The sequence below is a fragment of the Aplysia californica genome, unplaced genomic scaffold (genome assembly GCF_000002075.1).
Source record: "Aplysia californica isolate F4 #8 unplaced genomic scaffold, AplCal3.0 scaffold00013, whole genome shotgun sequence".
Lineage (NCBI taxonomy): Eukaryota > Metazoa > Mollusca > Gastropoda > Aplysiida > Aplysiidae > Aplysia > Aplysia californica.
The window spans coordinates 1432729-1449826 of NW_004797283.1; the positions used below are offsets into that span (position 1 = coordinate 1432729).

General features: G+C 39.2%; 1 protein-coding gene across 1 annotated transcript in view; it reads left to right on the forward strand.

Annotated features, from left to right (window-relative positions):
• The window catches only part of LOC101850861 (proprotein convertase subtilisin/kexin type 5), a 32362-nt gene that overhangs the window by 7664 nt on the left and 7600 nt on the right, over positions 1 to 17098 (forward strand). The window contains exons 4-12 of the mRNA XM_005090154.3: positions 2109 to 2200; positions 5880 to 6045; positions 6580 to 6668; positions 7779 to 7842; positions 9394 to 9482; positions 10734 to 10848; positions 11504 to 11592; positions 11968 to 12083; positions 15319 to 15481. Of these exons, the coding sequence (XP_005090211.1) occupies positions 2109 to 2200; positions 5880 to 6045; positions 6580 to 6668; positions 7779 to 7842; positions 9394 to 9482; positions 10734 to 10848; positions 11504 to 11592; positions 11968 to 12083; positions 15319 to 15481 (983 nt within the window). The remainder of the gene's footprint in view (positions 1 to 2108; positions 2201 to 5879; positions 6046 to 6579; positions 6669 to 7778; positions 7843 to 9393; positions 9483 to 10733; positions 10849 to 11503; positions 11593 to 11967; positions 12084 to 15318; positions 15482 to 17098) is intronic.

The following is a 17098-nucleotide window of genomic DNA, read 5'->3' on the forward strand; positions in this document are numbered from 1 at the left end:
CTATCAAACATCTGTCGTCCTTATCTCCCCTTCTTCTTTTTTATGTTTGTTACTCTCTTGTAACACCTCTAATCTTCTGGCGCTCATATGACCTTATGCAGTTGCGAGCGTAAAACCTCTACTAAAACTAAAAAAACTAGGAGCACTTCTTTATTTGTTTTCCTCTCTGGCCATGACATTCTGGGCATCCTCCTGCACATTTCTTCAGCTTCCAATCTTCTCTCTGTGTCACCGTCCAGCTCTCACATCCATATACAAGAATTGACCACACATGCGTTTTCAGAGTTTTTATTTTTGTTTTCACTGTTACGTTTCTTTTTGGGAGGACAAATGTCATCTTGTAGAAAATTGTTAAGAAGTTACTAACTTGTGTTTCGTTTTCCCAGGATTTTCTGTGCATTAGATACTTATAGTAGGTTGCAAATACTTTCTATAGGGGCTGTGTTCATACTGAACAAGTTGTCTCAGTCATTATCAAAACTTAATTTTGCCAACCTATTTGTTAACAAGGAGGATGTAAAAATCCCTCCAGACTTTTTAGATCACCATTTAATATTGTTCTAGAGGACATGTCCTTCTTTTGTCCAAATCTATTTAGATCTTTTTTAACGTTCGGTTTTCAGATTTTGCCTCTGCTGTGAAGTTCTTAAACAAATGATGAGCATTATTTTTATGTGCTTGTTGGCAGCAGTATCTCATAGAGACATGGTGAGAAAGAGACAACATATAGAATGTCCCTTATATTCTCATGATAACAGATTTAAGAAATGTAAAATGTACCCCCCCAAAAAAAAAGGACAGATAGATACAGTGGAGTCTATTGAAGCTCAACATGGTCAATCCGAAAACAGCGGTAAACCAAAAGAAAATGAAATCCCTGACTGATTTTTTTCTTCTTTCTATTTTTAGCAACCTCTTCCAAAACCTGGCTGTACCCAAAAAACTGGCGGTCCGACAGGCTTTGGTTTAAGTGGCACCACTGTATATGTTTATACGTAGTACCATATAACAAAACTAAATTCATTGTTTAAAAGTTTCTTAAATTTTTTTTTAAGGAAAGCGATTTAGTAAATTAAAAATAAAGAAAGATCTTTCTTTTCTTTCTTTTATCCGCCGCTTATACCCTTTTGGGTGTCGCGGGAAGAAAGAGACGTCTCTCTGTCGCCAGCCGGAGAGCTTGGGTTAGGGTGATACCGTGGGTGGTTAATGTTTCCCTGACTCCATCTATCCAGGTCTTTCTCGGTCGCCCTCTAGCCTTGTTGCCATCAATTTTTTTAAATGTAGGCACGTTGTGCTGGATGGTGTGTTGCTAATCGTAGGAGATGTCCGAACCATTTGATTCTTTGGTGTTGGGTGTGATGCATGACATCATTTGTGCCCACCATTTCTCGGATTACTGAGTTTCTAATTTAGTCTCACTTGGTCTTGTTTACTGCTTTTCTAAGGCATTGCATTTCACATGTTGTAATTCTTTGCTCTAATGTCTTATTCGTGGTCCATATTTGCCATTGATAAGTGAGTGTTGGGATGAATATGGTGTTGATCATTTTGAGTTTTGTTGTCATGGGGATGTTAGGATGTTTCAGTAGTGGACTAAGCTGGTAACTAACATTATTGGCCTTTTTTACTCGTGTTTCAATTTCTCTGTTCAGTCGCCCATCCTCTGTGAATATACTTCCGAGGTATTTAAATTCTTGGACCTGTCTGAGACTGTTGTTGTTGATGTGTATCCTGAGTGGTTCTGGCTTTCTGTTTACTTTCATTGTCTCTGTTTTGTTGATGTTGATTTTCATGTCGTAGTTGTTACATTCTTCGTTTAATCTGGTGGTGTGGTGTTGGAGACTTTGGTCATCAGCGAAGAGTAATTCATTTAGGGTGTCTGGTTTTGTGTTGGCCTCTTTTGTAATTCTATTCATATATATGATAAATAGTAGTGGTGATAGGACACAACCTTGTCTTACTCCGGGATGTTATCTCGAACCATTCTGTGAGTCCCTCCTGACATTCTTACTGTACTTATGCTGTTCTCGTAAATGGCACGGATGTTAAGATAAAGAAAGATAAAAGACTTAATAAGGATCATCGTATTTACTTGTTTGCTTTCACAGAAATGAAAAAGGCAGCACAGCCTGTACGCCTTGCTTGCCTGGGCATTTTGCTGAGCTGGCAGGATCTGCAGACTGCACCCCGTGTCCTGCAGGTGATTATTTTTTGTTCTTTCATTGTTTTGTCTCTGCATGATGCACTATGAACTGACCTCTTCCCCCTACTGTGGTTTTGTTTGGAGCGGGGAGTGAAACTGTTCACCCTTTGAGCCCTGACCTCCTGAGGTTACTGTGCTCCTCTGCCTGAGCTCCTGAAGGATTCACGCCTTCATTCAATATCATTGTCAAAATCACATTCCATATCCCCCTCGGGGTAGTCCTCGTCATTACCAGCTTCTAATTCAGAAAGATCTTCAAAATAATCAATAACATCCTGTGTAGTAAACACTGGTTTCCGCCTGCGTTTTGTCCCAGACGTGCTGGTTTGGGGAAAGGGTCTCTCTGGTTCACCAGTGTACCGGTGGCTCGGCATACGGGCAAATTCACGTGCCACCTGTGTACCAGTGGCAAGGGCTCAAATGGTTAAACCTGCTGCTTACCTGCTGGATATAGATGCAACCCTTCAAATGGGAGATAGCGCATGAGAAGGTTCATACTGAGACACTTATGTGTTATATTTGAAGTGCTATATTTATTTTAGTGTCTAGTCTCTGCCTTCTTTCCTATCTTCTTCTGCCTTGGAAAAAGCTTCTTTATGTAAAGTTAGGTGTTCAATTCCTACCCAAAAAATCCTCCAAAAAGTACAGACGCAGATTTTTCTCTGGTAACTCTGACTCATTAGCAGGTATTTTTTGGGGGGGTTGAACAGTGGATACCGGTTGGATTTTGCTGATCTGTCACAGTGTTTTCTCTAATGTGAGACTTTCATATTGGCTGTCTGTGTTGGTCTTAGAAGAGGGATTGAATCATTAAACAACAGTCATATGAAATAGGGATATCGAAAGAAGAGTCTTATTTACAAGGGGCGGATGGTTCATGACATATTAGTAGTCCTTTGAGATTTCAGTCCGTCTGTCTTTGGGTCAAAGAAGGTTGAAGTGAATTTGTTGTGACGTTTTGAATTTCTTTTAAAACTTATGGTTTTCTTTCTTTTTTTTTCCACGCATTGAGACCTGCAGTCCCGTCTCGGACTTAGACCGCCAACAAGACCTTTCCACATATTTCGATCCAGGGCCAGTTTCTCCAGCTGTCTTCACGTATGCCCCAACCCCCTTGTGTCCTCTGCCACTTCTCTGCATCATGTGTTCTTTGGTCGAGCCCACTTCCTTTTCCCTTTTCAGATTTTTTTTTTTTGCACACAGAACAACTTTATGCCTTTCCTCGAAAACCATTTTTCACTCACTTTCATAGTGTCACAGTTACGCTTTTTGCCTCACTGGCAATAGACAAGATTCCGATTTTCTCATTGAGAAAATATTTTATGTAGTAGACATATCTTGGCCTTTTTTCCCAAATGTGTCTCACACTGCATGGGCTGGCCTGACTGGAAGGGTCGATTCAGCTCACCTTTTTAATAATCAGATTCGTTTTGAGGTGACTAAGAACATAGGTAGCAGCAAGAGTCTAGGTTGAGCATTTTCCCTGGAGTTCAACTGTTAATTTTTTTACTTTCTCTTTTATTTAGATTTGTCTATATGGATCTCCATTGATGGTATTTTCCTTGTTCTCTGTCTTCTTTGGAATTTTTATTTGCTTTTTTACTTTTTCACGAGTTTTGCCATTTCAATTTAATTTTAAAAAAGCAACTCATTTTAACAATCATCTCTCTCTATGAACAAACATTTATTGTATAATAGACTTTAATTTGTTACTCTTGGTTTGAAAAGGTGAATATTTCGATTTAATTTGCTTGGACAGAGTATTTATCACAGTCCTCGATAGATAGTCAGGTTTGAAAAGTGTCTTTAATCTGTTGTAGCTATTTTCCTCATCGGTATGTGCACCTTGTGGCTTCTCGTTTCAATTTTTGTCTCTTTGGCCTTAGGATCTGTCGGTTTGTTTTGCAAAAAAAATCCAAAATTATTAATTAACCCTTTGATTTTGAATCCTGAAGCAAGCTCCCTGAAATTCAAGGGTACAATGAATTATCTGACTTCCAAATAGTCACTTTATTGACTAGTGAAATTTCTGGGGTTAAAAGAGAAGTAGGGTATCTCCCTGCTCTCTCAACTACAGTGATTGGCTTGCTGATAGTGGATAATATCTTTCAGATAAAATAGACCTGTCATGCTGTTCTAATTAGTACTGACAACGTACTGATTGTTTTTGACATATCGCCTACATGTGCTTTGCATAGTTTTTATCTATCAGCTGTTCAAATTGTCTCAGAGAATGATGATGTACAGAAAAGTGAAAAGACATGAAATAATATCAAGTGGTTAGTCGGGGCGGGGTAGGGGAAAATGGAATGTGTTTGTTTGTGGTCTATACCCTGAGGAAAGCTATGATTACGTAATCGTGTGGCCTTTTATATCTTAGAAGGACAGAGAAGGATTTTTAAAAACAATTTTATAAAGGGGATGGACAAGCACAGCCCAGGGTTCAACTTTGCCCTACAAAGAGATTTCGATTTGCCTTTGCACATCATGTATATAACGCTGATCTTTGCTTCATTTTTAAAGAAAAAACCCACATAGTCTTGAGACCTGAAAATTTACAAGAAAGAAGGATTCAGTATTCCTAAGAACATGATGGAGCTGGATTTTCATGGTTTTAAGCTATTTTTAGATAAAAATGTTAGGTTTTGATAGCTATGTATCATTATAAAATACTCTAGAATTGAGCCATTGCTTTTCAGTTCTTTAGCTCTTGGTGCTGAAGGGACATGGGCAGCAAGTTGAATATAATGTAGATGCCCCTTTATGAGCAATTCTTTCAACTTTTAACTCAGAAAACAAGCTTTCAGACGGAAGAGAAAGATTGCCAACTCCAGTTTTTGTTATTAACCTAGATGTGTGAATGTGTATGTGGTGTATACCTGCATCTTTGTCAACATCTATTGAAAGGTGTTAAAAAAACTATACTCTAAATTTGACTGGGTTTTTTTTCTTTGTCATAGTGCCCCCTAGTATTTAGCATTGTGAAAGTATTGAAAATGTACAAAGTATGTATGTCCTGTTTTCAGAATGTGTTATGTTACAGAGTTAAAATGACTACAGATGTGGGTGGTTTGCGGATGCTTTGGTGTGGTTTGATCTGTCTTTCCTATCAAACATCCATCGTCCTTATATCTCCTTTCTCTTGTTTTGGTATGTTACTCTCTAGTAACACCCTTAATCTCACCCCCCTGGGCGGTGCCACTGACTGAAGTGTCTTTTGGCCATTCCCAAAGGGAGGGACATTAACATCTCGAGTTCTTATGCACTGTAGAATTGTAATTGTAAATGGGCTGATTCATCAATGTCATGCTTATAACTGTGCCTGAATTGCAACAGGGAACTGCTGCTTTTTCTTTTCTAATCCTTACTATTGTCATTTTCCCTCTACTTCTTTTGTATGTTTGTCACACTCTTGTGACCCGCTATTTCTGGGGTGCCTTGATAGTCGAAGCAGGCTTTGTGCTTTTGAAGCTAGAGAGGTGAGCAGAGTAAGTCTGATTCCCTGTAAGGACTTCTCTGTTGACATCCACCCCTTGGCCCTCGTATGACCTTATGCAGTTGCGAGCGCTGTAAAACCTCTACTAAAACTAAAACCCCTAATCTCGACACTTATATGACCTATTTGTATTGCAAGCGCGGTAAAACTCTTGCTAAAACTTAACTAAACCGACTCCAGGTGAGGCTGTCAATACTGAAGAGGCCAGTAAATGCTTCCCTTGTGACCCTGGGTTTCACCAGCCAGACACAGGACAGCCAGACTGCTTGCCTTGTGGCAAAGGCCACTACGCTAACGGAACAGGACATGTGAACTGTTCAGCTTGTGATGAAGGCTATTTTTGTAGGTGAGATGAGCGCAGTGTTTAATTTATTTGTTTAGTAGAAAACTTTTTGTTGTATTGTCGGCCCTAAAGTTTGATTTTTCAGTCCAGTTTCTTTCCCTGTTGTTAAAGAATCTTTTTTCTTTTTTCTTTTTTTTTTTTTTTGGTTCTTAATTCCTTTAAAAGCTTTGTACTTTTCTTCTCTGAAAGTGAGCTGTACTGTTATACAAAGTATTTATTAATAAAAAAACCCAAACAACTAAGATATAATCGGTAGTATTGATGTAATTGTTTCGTTTGCACTTCAAGTTCACCTGTCAAGGTATGTTGTCTTATTTTATAGTGTCGAAATATGCCATTTGAATTTTATGTTAGATAAAGGTTTACAGTAGCCGTTTGAATATGTTAGATAAACATTTACAGCCGTTTGAATTATGTGTTAAATAAATGTTTACAGCCATTTGAATGATATTTTAAATAAAGGTTCACAGCCATTTGAACAATGTGTTAAACATTTACATTCATTTGAATGATATGTTGTTAAATAAACGTTCACAGCAGGGAGGACTGCACAGAATGTATGCCTTGTCCGAAGGGACAGTACTCTAATACCACGGCTAGCGCTGAGTGCACCAAGTGCTCTCCGGGTAAGGTTCTTTTTTTTTCCTCCCCTGGTGCCATTTCCCTTTTCTTTTGACTCCACTTGGTTGGTGATCTATGAATTGTGTATACATCAAATGAATTGAAATTTCCATGCTTGTTTATATTTGGTTTCCAATTCTTTCTTTTCTTGTTAGGTAGAGCTACTAGTTATTAGGTATAGACTGCTAATGTCTGATAGTCAATGTGGGACAAGATGCTTGCTCCTTTAAAAAAAATTCACACATGACATGATTCCTACTGATGTTATGGTTTTGGGGTGGAAATGAAAGGAGACTTTAGGGTGTAGCGGGGTGCCAATTTTAGAAAGAGAGAGAAAGAGAAAGAGAGAGGGAGGGAGGGAGAGAGAGTGAGTTAGTGAGTGAGATAATGAGTGAGTGAGTTAGTGATTGAGTTAGTTAGTGAATGGCCTACAAATTTAAGTACCCACACTAAAACTGCAATAACTTTCCCTCCAAACTGCTACAAAATTAGCGGACACACAATAATCATACAGAAGTGCACGGACGGTAACTCAATATTAGGTTTTGTTTTTGAACTTGGAAATGATGGACTGGAGCAAGTTCTAGAGAGACATCAATGGATTTGGGTTTTCTCGTAGTCAAATGGCTGCCTGGATAACGAGTATTCTCGTAGGCCGTCAGCAATAAGTTAATACTGCAGGAGAAACTGTACGGGCCAACATGAGAACTGAGCAGGACATCCCAGTATAATACGGGGTGCCTATTGGGGGATCGGGTCAGGGCGTTTGCTAGCCAGATTGAGGGCACAAAACGGCTTTCGTGGCACAAGCCGATCGCGCCCAAGTCGTCGCCTAAAAAAAAAAAGAGTTTGTTTTCAAGCAACGAGTAGGGCGATCGCCTCCGACCCGACACGATCCCATCCGCAATGGGCACCCCGTATAAGATAGATGTCAGGTTTAAATGTGATGCCATCGAGAATAAGAAGAAGAAGAACTAGTTTGTGATACTAAAGCAACAGGATCGAAAACTAATGACTTTTGTTAGACATTACATTGTTACCATAGCCTCTAAAAATAGGTCTATGACTGTTATGCATTGGTAGTCTTCTAATGGTCATATTTAAATTATCATCAGGTTCTCAGCAGTCTAAAAAAGGAGGAACAACCTGTAATCCTTGCCCTCCTGGTTTTGATGCAAAGTAAGTGTGTATTTTTCAAACTGTGGGGAGGAGTTTGTTCACATTTTCAGTAAAAGTAGCTTGTTTTTGCTGTTTTAGTGAGAGTTAAATGGCTCTTGCAATGCAGTTAAAAAGTGCCAAAAATTAGAAGTGTTACAGGGATACCAGATCTCCGTTTCTTCTGGCTTTTTCCATTTTTTTCTTTCAAATACTTGATTTTGTTTACTCATTTAAAAGCTTTATAAGGTTCGTTTTAGGTGAGATGTGATGCTCCGCTCATTTTCAGTTTTTTTTGGGAAAAATCATTTGGCATCCCTGGTGTTAAAATAGAGTAACATACAAAGAAAAAAAGAACAGTTAAGGATGATGAAATTTTGATGGTAAAGAAGGAGTAAACCATGCTAGAGCACATGTCAACCATCCACAAAGTATTGTGATTTTGGGGATAGGGGGAGGGGAGGGGGGGGGGTGTTGAAAGTTCAGATTTGGATAAAAATTATCGATTTTGAGATGTGGGCTTTTTTGGCATAGCAGATCTGGTGTAGTGGCTTCTTACCTATGAAGTATATAATGACAAAAGATGTTTGTGTCTATGTTATTTTTGTGGGTGGTTGGCGGGTGCTCTGGTGTGGTTTGCTCCTTCTTTCCTGTCAAACATCTATCGTCCTATCATCTATCTATCCCTTCTTCTTTTTTATGTTTGTTACTCTCTAATAACACCTCTAATCTTCTGGCGCTCATTTGACCGTATGCAGTTGCGAGTGCCGTAAAACCTCTACTAAAACTAACTTATATATTTTTTTTCTCCTATCCTAGGCTAGTACAAAACCTTTCTTTGCTACAAATGTGCAAACTCTTGTGGTAGGTCTTTTTTGTGCACAGTGAGGTCTGCATGTTTTTCGTGAAAGAGATGAAAAGATGTTGAAATAGATGGAGGCAGGATTTTAACTTAGGGGCTGGTATGGTTGTTTAAAAACTGAAGCCAAGAGAGAAGCCTGCATGCTCAGTACACACATCCACAAGTGGAAATGAAGCTTTTAAATGATCAGAAACTTTTTTTCTAACAGAACTGGTCCCAATGGCCCCTGTATATGCTGCAATGATCTTCTCCCTCATTTCTTCAATTTTTCTTTTAAGAAATATTCTTCTCAGCAGATGCATTGGTTATCATCAGCCAGACAAACTTTCATTATATTATTATTATTAATATTATTATTATTATTATTTTGGTAGCGTATGTTTCAGATTTTTTATGAACTCCTCATTTATATAGGTAATTTTTATATTGTTTCAGAATTTGATAAATTGAGTATTGGAATGGCTTGCAGTTTACAATAATATAGTTAAATGTAATTTTTCAGGATTTGATTGATGAGGTCTCTCTAAAGTATTATCTTACACAGACAAACTTACGACTGTTGATACAGAGAATATGTTACAGACTTCATGGTTTATCTTGGGTCTTCCAAGTTGAATAGATTTTGCATTCAGATGAGTGATTCTGTAGTTTATTTGAATTTGATAAATTGATGATAAAGAGGGAGACCCTGATGTTGAATTTCGATGTTTCAGAGGGACAGGAGCCTTTAACTGCTCTGGATGCCGAGTCGGCACTTTCAAAAATGAAAGTGGCTTCAGTCTGTGTGAGGACTGTTCTCCAGGTTGGTATATATGGGATCATAACACTCCAGCATGCCATTTTCTTTTGCAAATTTTTATATTCTTGCATGTTCACGGATTCCAGGAATCGATTTTCATTTAGTAAAAACTTGATTTGAAGTGAAAATGAGCTTCATTTTTTATGCTACCAACTTTGTTCATGTGGTATCACATTTCAGTGAATTTTATTTTGTTTCATTAAATGAAAAATGCTCTCACTGAATGACTAATGTAGTCTGACATTACTAGTGTCAGGTCTTGTTGAAAAGTGACATTAACTTTGTTAAATAAAATCTTTTGAATAGTTTCTTTTTTTTTTTTAAATGTGTGAAGTAAAAGACAGTAAATGCCAAATGTTCCACAGAAATAAAACGGAGAATTGCAATGTCTAAGGCTAGTTTCAACAAAATGAGCCCAATTCAGACAAATAGAAACATCTCAATGACCACCAAAATGAAAGTTCTGAAATAACATATATGGTCAACCCTTCTCTATGGCTGCGAATGCTGGACAATCACTAAAGACGGTGAAAATAAAATAGAAGCAACATAAATGTGGTTTCTTGGGAGACTGCTGAGAATATCGTGAAAGGAAAAGAAATTGAATGAGGTAGTGCTTGATGAAGCCCAGGTGGGACACTCACGGTTAGAAACAATCAGGAAACGACAAATGCAGTTTTTGGGACACCTGAATAGACATAAAAGTCTTGAACATCTAGCTCTCACTGGCAAAATTAAAGGCAAACAAGGCAGGGGTAGGCCCAGAGCAACCTACTTAGGGAACCTAAACAAATGGGTAACCGGGTAAGTTCAGAGAAACATAGTTTTTTTAAGAGCATCCGAGCAAAGGAATGAATGGAGAACCATAATCACTAATGTCTGCCGCAGATCTGGCACTGAATGAATGAAGGATGTGATCCTTGTATACAATTTTTTTCATAAAAGCCTTAAGAAGACCAATTTTAGATGAAGTGCATTTCTTAGTGGTCAAATGTCCAGATGATTCCTCTTTGTTGTGGGTGGTTTATGTGTGCTCTGGTGTGGTGTGCTCCTTCTTTCCTATCAAGCATCTGTCACTCTTATCTCCCTTCCATCTTCTATTTGTGTGCTACTCTCTTGCAACACATCTAATCTTTGGCACTTATATGACATGTTTATGTTGCAAGTGCAGTAAATCTCTTTACTGAAACTTAAAAAACAAAACAAAACAACAACAACCGAAAAAACCCCTAAAAAATCTCTTTCTTGTTTCAGGGCATTTCGCAGGCAAGGTGAACAGCACCTCCTGTGATGAGTGTGAGGAGGGATACTTCCAGGACCGGCCGGGCAAGGGATCCTGCTGGCCTTGCGCAGTCGGAACATACTGTGGGTAAGGCACACCGGACAGTGTATCTGGTGGGACAAGAAGGAATGAATGGTTTAAAAAAAATAAATGGTTTGAGAAAATAAGTTTAATTTTTAAGCAAGTGACTGGAGATTCCTTCTTAGTTTTTAGTTTTAGTTAGTGTTTTATGTCGCATGCAACACAAGTCGATGATATAAGTACCGAAGTTTGGAGGTGTTACTAGGGAGTTACATACAAAGAAAAGATGGAGGAGGGATAAGGATGGTACACATTGGAAAGATTGGAAAGAAGGAGCAAACTACACCAGAGCTTCCGCCAATCACCTACAGATTCCTTCTTCTGTCATGTACTGCCTTCTTGAAACTGCACTGATGCATTTTTTTTTCTTTTATAGCATAGGGTCTTGAATGGTCATTTGTTCTGTATAGTATTGTTTCTCTGTTTTCCTTGTTTTTATTTCCTTATGTCTTTCCCTCCATCGCGCTATTGTAAACTCTCATATCCAAACTTTGCTACCATAAATGTAGAAACGAATATGGTTATATGATACTCATGTTTCACTTCTTATTCATTAATCGCAAGTTTTTTTTCCACAATTTTTATTGTTCATCATGCATTTTATATTCATTGCACTGTGGGTGTGCAGCACCTTTATGATAATTTATGTGTATCTTGCCAGTGAACCAGCGTGCGTTTCATGTGATGTGTGTGGAGCAGGGCATGAAGCTGTCCACATAGCCTCTACAAACTGCACAGCTTGTACGCCAGGTATGGTAAACAAACATTTTATCTCCTTCCTAACCGACAGCGACCTGAGCTTTTCTCTACTGGGTTGAGTTCATGTTTCTTGGCACATGATAGTGCTGGAGGCAATAAACGGGATGTCCTGACATAATCCATCCAGCCGCTTGTGCATTTTCATAGCGGCGTTTACATTTGTCTATTATAATGCATATAATGTAATCATTCCCTGCTGTATTCGTTCTGTGAATTAATTGTTTTTTATGAGTTTTCGGTTCTGGTGTAGAAATGCAGTGTATAAATGTGTTTCTTAATTAAAATTGTGGTCTGTTATTTGATTGTACTAAATTACATTTTAGAAAAAGGAAAATTAATTCATGAATGCACATATTGTTTTCACAGGAAATTATAAAAAAGACAATGGGGCACAGTTGTGCAAAAAATGTGCGCCCGGGACTTACACAGTCCTGTCAGGATCAACCAATTGTACTGTTTGCCCTGAAGGTTCTTTTTGTCCGGTAAGTTTTGATGACTGTATAAAGACTGACTGGTTAAATACGTTTGAGGCTCCTTCTCCGCCTTCTCCCTCCATTCCTCCTCCTTCTCCCTCCCTTCCTCCTCCTTCTCCCTCCCTTCCTCCTTCTCCTCCTCCTTCTCTTCCTCCTGCTTTTGCTCCTCCTCCTTCTCTTCCTCCTGCTTTTGCTCCTCCTCCTCCTCCTCCACTTGTCTTACTGACATGACCATTTTTACATTTAAACAGCACAGAGAAAATGAATTCTACCTTCCTCTCAAATGGATCATGACGTGACCCTTTGTGAGAGAGAGCGACCCATGGTACAAAGGGAAACCTGGGGATCTCGTGGCCTAAAGGTTAAGGTGTTCACCTCTCATTCAAAGGTCCCGGGTTTGAATCCGGGTAGCAGCGGAAAGATTTTCTTCTCTAAAATTGTCTCCTCTCACCTCCTTTCCTGCTCTCTTGCAATTATGTTCTGTGGTCTGCTTTCATCTCCACTTTTTGCCCCCACCCTCTCACCTCCTTTTCCCTCTCCTCTGGGCTCCTGACTCTTTCTGCAGCTTTTCTACTGCTATTCCTTGGCTCCTTCTTACTGCCGTCTTTCAGCCACACCCCTGATCTTCTGGTAGGAAAGATCTACACCTAGCCTTCTTGGACTAGGACGGAAAATTTCGGAGGTCCCATGTGCAAGTTGCGCATGTTAAAGATCCCTTGGTGGTCTAAAATTGATAAGAGTAGGCTTCACCGTCACCCGGCAGCATTCAAAGTTACCTACCAACTGAAAATGTTTAATGTGTCCCGTTTGCTCATATGACCTTATGCAGTTGCGAGTGCAGTAAAATACTTACCCCCCCCCCCCCCCCCCCCCCCAAAAAAAGGGGAGATCTTTCCTGAAATGCTATTAAAGCTATTTTATTACCTAGTTATTTTTTAATTTTTAATTTATTTAGTTATTTTTCTTGGATAAGTGTTTTCCGATGCTCGCAACTGCATAAGGTCATATGCGAGGCATCGTGGTGAAATCAGGCGCTCGTCAAAATAATGAAATCAAAGATAATATATGCATTTTTTCCTCCAATTTGACAATGATTTCTAATTAATCTTTTTTGGCTCAACACCTTATATGTCTATGTAAAAACACATGTCTGTGTGGATTTTACTGGAAAACATTTGTTTTTTTAAGGCACAACAAATGAACATTTTCAGTTTCCAAGGACTCTCAAGCTTTGGAAATCACCCAACTTCAGCGGCCATTTTCTCGCAAATCTTACCTCTGAAATCAGGCGACCCCAGCCTCCTTCAACCGCAAATATCTCATTTTCTATTCAAGACGGACGTGTATTTTTCTTCATCAAAAGATGGTCAAATGAACATGCTTTAAGGTGATACCAATAAGTCCTGATGCCCCAAAATTGACGAATGCGTGATTCTACCCTGCCGTGACACATAGATCTATGAGCATGTGGGACACATTAAGCATTTTCAGTTTTGTTGTAATTTTGAATTTCGCCCGCATGGCCTCCGTAGCCTACCCTTATTGATTTTAGGACCGCCAAGGGATCTTGAACGTGCACAACCTACACACGGGACCTCCGTGAGTTTTCGCCCTTATTCTAGAAGGCTAGGAGTTCAATCGTACCTACCCTAAGATCAGGGGTGTAGCTGAAAGGCAGCAGTATGAAGGATCAAAGGAGTAGCAATAGAAAGGCAGTGGAAAGAGTTAAGACCACATAGAAGGTAGCAAAGGATGGAAGGGGGGGGGGGGGCAAAGGCATAACATACAAAAGGAATCTAAAACATGTAATGACGTAACGTAGTTACATAAATATTAATCAATAGAGAGAGAGAGAGAGAGAGAGAGAGAGAGAGAGAGAGAGAGTCCCAGAGCAAGGGGGGGGGGGGCAGAAAGTGAAGTCGAGAGCAGATGACAGAACAGAACTTGATTAGAGAGCATGAAAGGAGATGAAATGAGAAAATTTTTAGAGAAAAACATTTTCTGTCACTGTCAGGATTCAAACCCGGGACCTATTGACTAAGAAGCGAACACCATATCCTGGAGGCCACGATAGCCCCCTAACCTATGTTTACTCCCATTTACATCAGTCAGTAAAAAAATGTTGCTGTCTTTTACACTGGTTGGCTGGAAACTGTCAACTCAGCTCAACATCACCATCGTCATCATCAATCCAGTCGTCTTTTCTACGTTGGGGTGCCAGAGATGATTTTTCTACTCATCTATCTCATTTGACGTGTTTGATTGCTGGACTTGCTCATGCCTCATTTCATCAGCAAGCTGTTGAAATGTACTAAGCGCAGAAAGCAAAATTTTACAGGAGAGAGAAAAAAATGTTTCATTCCTTTACCAATTGTACCTGCATTATGTATTTTGATCTAGCTTTTTTTTCAGCATGTAGAACTTGAATTTTGACAAAATGTTTCTTGAGCACATGCAACGGATGCCACTAATTAAGAAACTGCATTGAAAAAAAAATTTGCGGTAAGAAGATTTAACAGCTGGCCAACGATATATTTTCTGACCTGCTCTCTCTGAGATGTTATCCTTCCCTCTTTTCTTCCATCATCTTCCTCCCTTTCTGTCTTCTGGGACTGTGCCCTGCAGCACAAAGTCTTTGCTAGTCCATTTGATCGTGTGTTGTGTTCACTCCTTTTGTGGGTGGTTGGCAGATGCTGTGGTGTGGTTTACTCTTTCTTTCCTTTCAAACATCTATTTTCATAATTTCTCCTTTTTTTTTGTTTGTTCGTTGCTCTCTTGTAACACCTCTAATCTTTGGCATGTATAGACCTAATTGTGTTGCAAGTACTGTAAAATGCTTACTGAAACAATCACTTCATTTCAGATTTAGTCCTTTTATAGAGGACAGCAGGTCATAGCAGGGCCTGTAATCACACGCAATTCTTTCCAAGACTTCTGCATTACTTATGCTGAAGTAGTTCAGTTCAGCGTTGCATGTGGTCTGGTGAGCGTGCCTTGATAACTGAAGCGCGGCTGTGACCAAAGAAAGCTATATATATCCGCTACAGGATATGTTACTAAAAGTGTGATTTCGCAGTGAAGATAGGGTCTATTGTTTACATATGGGCACGCAAATCAAAGAGGAGTTATTCTTCTTTACAATAGCATTTCATTCATGTTATCTTTGTAGGATATGCACTGGAGTCCTTGATAACACTTTATTTCCAGACTTTGAAGAATCTTTTCAACTCAACATGTCTTTCAGCAAACGGACCGTCTCCCTGTCCCTTGCACTGAAGGTAGCTATTGTCCTGAAGGATCCACCTACCCCCACCACTGCTCGGCCCCATTTTTCAAGATTAACGATGAAAGAGATGGTTGTAAAACGACAACAGAATTTATCGCACTGGTTGCGAGTGTCAGTGTTGGTAAGCGTGTTTCTTTTGTTTTAGTTAATGTTTTATGGCACTTGCAACACAATAAGGTCATATAAGTGCCGAAGATTAGAGGTGTTGCAAGAGAGTAACATGCGAAAAAGAATGAGGGGAGATGGGGACGATAGATATTTGATATTTGATAGGAAAGAAGGCGCAAACCACACCAGAGCACCTGCCAACCAGCTACATTGGTAATGGTGTGCATCTTTGCCTTGAGAGGTAAAAGTAAAGTACAACCCCACATGTCTTTGCATATCGCGATGCTCACAGCTTGATGTTTCCTGTTTCTGCAAGACACTGCTGAAACTCCACTGTGACCTTCATAGTGAACCTGTATGTTGCACTCATGTTTGGAAGGGAGGGGGGGCTTTGCTTTACTTTTACCCCCTTAGGATAACACCTTTAATTACTGGTTCGGGAATATTCTGATGTGGTCTTTCTTTTGTACTTCTTATATAAATTTCTTTTTTAATTTTACTGTTGTCTTAATGTTTCCGTAAGAAGAAGTGGGGGATGACATGTGGAAAGCCTTCGCTTCTTGCTGGGGGTCTTTCCGAGATCTGTGCGATTTAACTCAATAAGTCATCATCCAAGTTTATTCTGGAAAATTAAACCTATGCATCTTCTGTATTGTTTTCAGTTAAAAACATCGGCGAAATCAGTGGGTAAACTTGTTTATTTTGTGTTTTCTTGACCCTATCATAAATCTTGACGTTCTCTGTTGTGGGTTTTCACTACCTTATGTCATCCAAATGGCCATAACTTTTGAGCCGTTGAAGATATTGGCATGAAATGAAAGTGCAAATTACTTACAAAGATATCTTGAATCAGAATATGTGCATATGTCTCATAAGAAAATGTTTACTCATGTGAAGGGTTTTCTTGTGCCGTTGTACAAGTGCGGGCATTATCCTTCTGTCTTGTTCCGGATTTAAACTGAACAGCAAAAATATTTATTCCATGTAATATTGATTCTTGTCCCTCTGACCGTTACAGTATCACCAGTGGGTGTTGTTTTTTTCTAGTTTGTAACAATTCTACTAAAAAAAAATTGCCATAAAAATATCCTTTCTAGCTCGATTTAAACCTACTAAAACTAAAGATTATTGTGACTGTAGATCTTTTATAGTGGCATCTCTCCTTACCTGTATTACCTGTCCTGGGCAACAACGTCATTGCATACCGGACAGGTCCATAAGTGCTCAGTTCCCCCCAGCACCAAAGCCCATAAGGTATCTATACTGATTGCTCCTTAATGTAGAGCTATCATATAATGTAACAAGAAAGGGGCAAAAGTACAATATACTGAGGAACATGAGATCTTATCTTATCCGAGAACAACACACTGAGACCTTTAAATAAAAAAGACCTAGAAAACTCCGTGCCATGTGAGAGAGCAAATGTGAGCTGCTTTTGTTTAGTTAGAGTACATGTTCTGTAGAGATATCCATTATTTGGTCATGTAAAATGGGGTGCCCATTGGCACGATCGGTTTGGTTTGGTTTATTTCAGTTTGCTAGCCAGATTGAGAGCGCAAAGCGGCTATCGTGGCACAAACCGATTGCTCGACTAGTCGCCTTCAAAACAAACGCAAATTTTCAATATGCA